This window comes from Zea mays, chromosome 2, assembly GCF_902167145.1.
Source record: "Zea mays cultivar B73 chromosome 2, Zm-B73-REFERENCE-NAM-5.0, whole genome shotgun sequence".
In the NCBI taxonomy this organism is placed as follows: domain Eukaryota; kingdom Viridiplantae; phylum Streptophyta; class Magnoliopsida; order Poales; family Poaceae; genus Zea; species Zea mays.
The window spans coordinates 6312049-6316628 of NC_050097.1; the positions used below are offsets into that span (position 1 = coordinate 6312049).

At 37.6% G+C, this 4580-nt stretch overlaps 1 protein-coding gene across 1 annotated transcript; it reads left to right on the forward strand.

Annotated features, from left to right (window-relative positions):
- Nucleotides 1–282: 282 nt before the first annotated feature.
- LOC103648361 (uncharacterized) lies at nucleotides 283–2406 on the forward strand. Its single transcript, XM_020548092.1, has 6 exons — nucleotides 283–338; nucleotides 421–509; nucleotides 605–695; nucleotides 1170–1232; nucleotides 1804–1914; nucleotides 2080–2406. The coding sequence occupies exons 5-6, from the start codon at nucleotides 1806–1808 to the stop codon at nucleotides 2310–2312; spliced, it is 342 nt and encodes a 113-aa protein (XP_020403681.1). The 5' UTR covers nucleotides 283–338; nucleotides 421–509; nucleotides 605–695; nucleotides 1170–1232; nucleotides 1804–1805; the 3' UTR covers nucleotides 2313–2406.
- The last annotated feature ends 2174 nt before the right edge of the window (nucleotides 2407–4580 follow it).

The window sequence follows — 4580 nt, forward strand, 5'->3', positions numbered from 1 at the left end:
ATAGAACAATTCAATCTACAAATATAACAACATAATCAGCATAGATGTTATATTACAATGACGCTGCTTGAAGAGAGCTGAGCAGATATATATACATGTATTGAAGCAACAAAATGCTGGTCAACTACTACCTTGTTTTCTCATTTGGGAACATTTCTGTTTATTTATGTTTGGAGTTTCTAGGGACCTATGGCAGATGCAAATTTTATTCAAGAGAAGTTTATTCGGAAGTATGTAAACTTAGCATAAATATACGACAATTGTTGTCTTAAAACTTTCAGGTGTGTCAAATTACTGTTTCGGTGCCTATAATCTTGCAATCTGCCTACTAGTTGTTGGTAAATGAGCTTTACTTGTCCCTTGGCTGTCAAACAGTTAATGTTACTAAATTCTTTCAAATGCATAACTATTTGTTGCCAGCTCCTGAATGCCACTGGTGTGGTACCTGGAAAGGTGATAAAATATGTAGTAGCAGCAAGAAAGCAAGGTACTGTTCTGAGAAACATCAGGTATGTATGCCAAACTTTAGTGTCCATCAATTCATTTCTGACAGCTGATACAAACTTATATTTTAGATTGATGGCTCTTGATTGTTGTTTCTCAGGCACTGCATTGGCGTACTGGTCATAAAAATGATTGCCTCCAGATAATAAGTTCTGCTGCTTCAAATTTAGTTCTGCCAGCTGTAGGAATAGGTGATTATCTTTTTTATATGGCTGACAATGATAGTATTCTCAGTATCAAAGAATATAGTTTTTGAATTGTGTTTTCTGCTAGGTACGACATCTATTAATTTTTTTGTTTGTTATATATGTTTTTTCTCCACAAACATTCTTTAGATTTGATAGCCTTTTTAACATCTAGATTCTAAGAATGTGCTTAATCTGTATTACGTGCACAAATAGTTCAAGAAAAAATAGCAAAAAGGAGATAAATGTCCCAGAAGAAAATAGATGAATTAACAGGGCTATTAGAACCTTTTGTCAAAGAAGTTTTGGTCCCTGTATTCAATGTAATAACGACTTACATTATTTTAGCCTCACAATTTTCTTTAATGGTCTAGCTTTGTAATTGATAACATAATTTTTTGGTTGAACTGTCATAAATTTATGACAGTATCCATATATAGTATGTCAAAACTTAACATTTCCTACACTTTTCGTTGGCAGGGTTTGTCCGCTGGTTTGCTAAGGCAAGCAACGTACATAGACTGCTCGTCTTGGATCCTTCAGGTTTGTATAGTGTGTTGCTTTATGATCAATTGACCATTCATTACCTTCGCCTGATGGCCCTTATTAACAACAATAAGAACTAAGAATGTGCGCTAAGATTTTTCTTGCTATCTGAAGTGGTAAATTTGTTAATCCTAATTCTTTGTTGAATGGGTATGGGGGTTTTGTGGGTGCTGGATGGTGTTGTGGGATGAGATCCTTTAGATTATGCTGTGTAAGAAATTTGATTTGATTTTGATTGAGAACCGATACCTGCGAATGGGTGATATGCAACTTTGTTGGTTAACAAACACTTGTTATATATGATTTATGTTGCTGGCATCATCTATCCACAAGCAATTGAAGCTTGTGTTCTAGCTGGAGTAGTCTTCTTCGTTGCTCATCATGCATTATTATATAACATATTGTAATGGTTTGCATTATCATGGTATTAGATATTTTCTTTTATCTTCTGTCTGAAATGCTAGCAACATAATGGTTTATTATATACTTGAGCAGCTACTATGCACTTTCATTTCCTATATGTATTTCCTGGTGTGGCATTTGGTACTTACTTTGCAATTTATAGCAGAAATGAAATTGAGGGTATCCATGGAGATGCATGTAGCTGAACTCAGTCAAGTTTCTATCCATTATGTGTGTGTGCACGCTTATTTGGCATCGTGTTCTTCCTTTTCATGGGGTAAACAGAAAAACATTCGGCTTTAAAATTTTTGTATGGCTCGATTGTGGTACTAGAAATGTATAATAATTGTTCTAAAGAAATGTTAGAGGATAAAGAAGTAAGTTACTAAAGTTTTGGACTGTATTCTTTCATTTTTTATCTCACTTATCATATTTCTTTCAGGAATCATAAAAGCATATGGAGGAACTATGTATAGGCTACAAAGAAGCATAAGAAGCATTTTTATAGCAGAAGCCAAGTGTTCTGATGATTTTGTTTTTTCAATTGTGTTTTCTGTTATTGGTTCAGCATGCGCATATATTGACATGATTTATGGCATGGCATCTGTCATCTTTGTTATATTTATGACATCATTCTTGATTGATGTGTGCGACATGAATGATGGATCTTTTTAACATCCTCACCATCATTGTGTCGCTCATTATCGTGTTTTGTATATCATTTATGGGTTCACGGATATGAAATGACAGGTTTCTTATTTTTGAGATCTGAACCATGTGTTGCCTTTTGGTTGTTACATAATAAATGGTCCTGTCGATGTGTTTTACGTTAAAAAACTTCTATGCGACATGCACGGAAACTAACGCTAAACATGCGCGATTTAAACTTTGTAATTCATTACGAAATAGATCAACGATTTATGCTAAAATTCACACCCATTTACGCTATTTTAGATCATATTTTACGTAAAAATCCGCTCGAGCCATAACCCGCACACGATCGGACGCGCGCAATTTTTACGACGTAATTTTTGGGCCACATTCGTCGTTATGAAACAAATTTACGATTACGCTAAAATTTGTACACATTTACGTTGTTTTGGTTCACGTTTTACACAAAAAATCTTTCGAGCCAGAACCCGCGCACGATCGGACCCGCGCGATTTTTACGCCGTAATTTTTGGGTCTCATTCGTTGTTACGAAACAGAACTATGATTTATGCTAAAATTCATACCCATTTACGCTAATTTGGTTCACGTTTTACGCAAAAATTCACCCGATCCAGAACCCGCGCACGATCGGAAGCGCGCGATTTTTACGCCGTAATGTTTGGGCCCATTCATCGTTATGAAACAGATCTACGATTTACGCTAAAATTCGTACTAATTTACGCTGGTTTGGTTCACGATTTACGCTAAAATCTGCCTGAGCCAAAACCGTGCACGATCGGATGCACACCTACCTGCGCGTAGGTATACCTGGCTGGGGCTTCCCGTACTAATAGGGCGTGTTTGCGATGCTGGCCCAGCAGCCCGGCTGCGCTCCCGGGCTGCAACTGGGTGTGTTTGCGTGCATGTCCTGCTTACGAGCACAGTTGTCTGTGTGCAAAAGCGACGGCTCCGCCTGGCTCCCTGAAAACGGCGCTGGAGTTCGTTTTTTCAGGGCTCGGCTGCTCGTGGCATGCTCGTGGTGCAAGGCATGAAAATTTCACGTGATGGCAGGTGACTGAGGGGGTGGCAAACAGCATCTGGACCAAACCGGGCTCATTTCGCACATGAACGCAAACACGCCCAGAGAAGCAGGCCAACCCAGGCCAGGCCTGATCATGTTGGACGGGCCGGCTCGGTACAGAGTCACAAACACGCCCATAGAAGCCCTGGGCTTCCATTAGTTCGTCTATATATATATATATATATATATATATATATATATATATATATATATATATATATATATATATATATATATATATATATATATATATATATATATCACACAATAGCTATCATTCACATGAACCGCCTGACTAGCTCCCAGCGATCCTCCTGTTCGTTGTTCGTTTTCCATCTCCATGCCAAATAAAATAAACATACAAGAACACTATCTATCTTGACAAGAAAGTTTAAACAGTTGCTCGTGAGAATCGTGATTCGCAGGCCTCAACCGGCCAATAACATCCAAACAAGCAACACACCGGTATTAGTAATTTGCAGTTATTCGTGAGTTTATTTAATTCCTGCTAGAACTGATAGAGCAGTATGGTAATTCTGTAGTGAAAAATAATAAAATAAAATGGAAAAATTAAAATGGATCAGAGTACTATTTTATAGGATAGATTCACTTATGATTACTATTATAGACTAGATAAAATTATAAGTACTAGAAGAGAGAAGCCTGATAAAAGGAGCAAATAGCTCGACATCCGAAGCATTCCAGCAAGCTTCACGACAATCACACAGGAGGCAAATCGCAGATCTCCACCAAAAGCGACAGTGTCAGCAAAGCGCACTTTTATTTTTACATAATTCGCCTGTCCACAGGAGCCCATCCGAAGGACCTTCTGAAGAAATCTTTAGCAATTCTTCGAATTAGGCAGCTTCCTTGCACCAGCATCTTTCTTGCAGTTCCTGTCTGTAATGTGGCCCAATCATCCATCCAAGAGCAGCATGAAATGAAAAGGTTAGTCGCACAAGAAGAAATGTTTCCATTAAAGCAAGAGTTATTTCTGATTCTCCACAAAGTCCAAAGAACCGCACTACATCCAACATAGATCATTTTTTTTCAGTTTTTTGAAACTATTAAGCCAAACACCAAACATATCATTGGAGTTCATTGGGATATCTACATAGTTCAGGGCAATTTTGATAATTCTTCAGACAAACTTTGCCACATGGCAAACGAAGAAAATATGGTTGGAACTTGGAAGTTTCAAAACTGCCACA

Bases quoted from the DNA above. Each gene is read 5' to 3' on its own strand.
- LOC103648361 (XM_020548092.1), top strand. From the start codon at position 1,806: ATGAAATTGAGGGTATCCATGGAGATGCATGTAGCTGAACTCAGTCAA. The intron at 1,915-2,079 runs GTAAACAGAAAA...TATTTCTTTCAG, and splicing joins GTGTTCTTCCTTTTCATGGG to GAATCATAAAAGCATATGGA.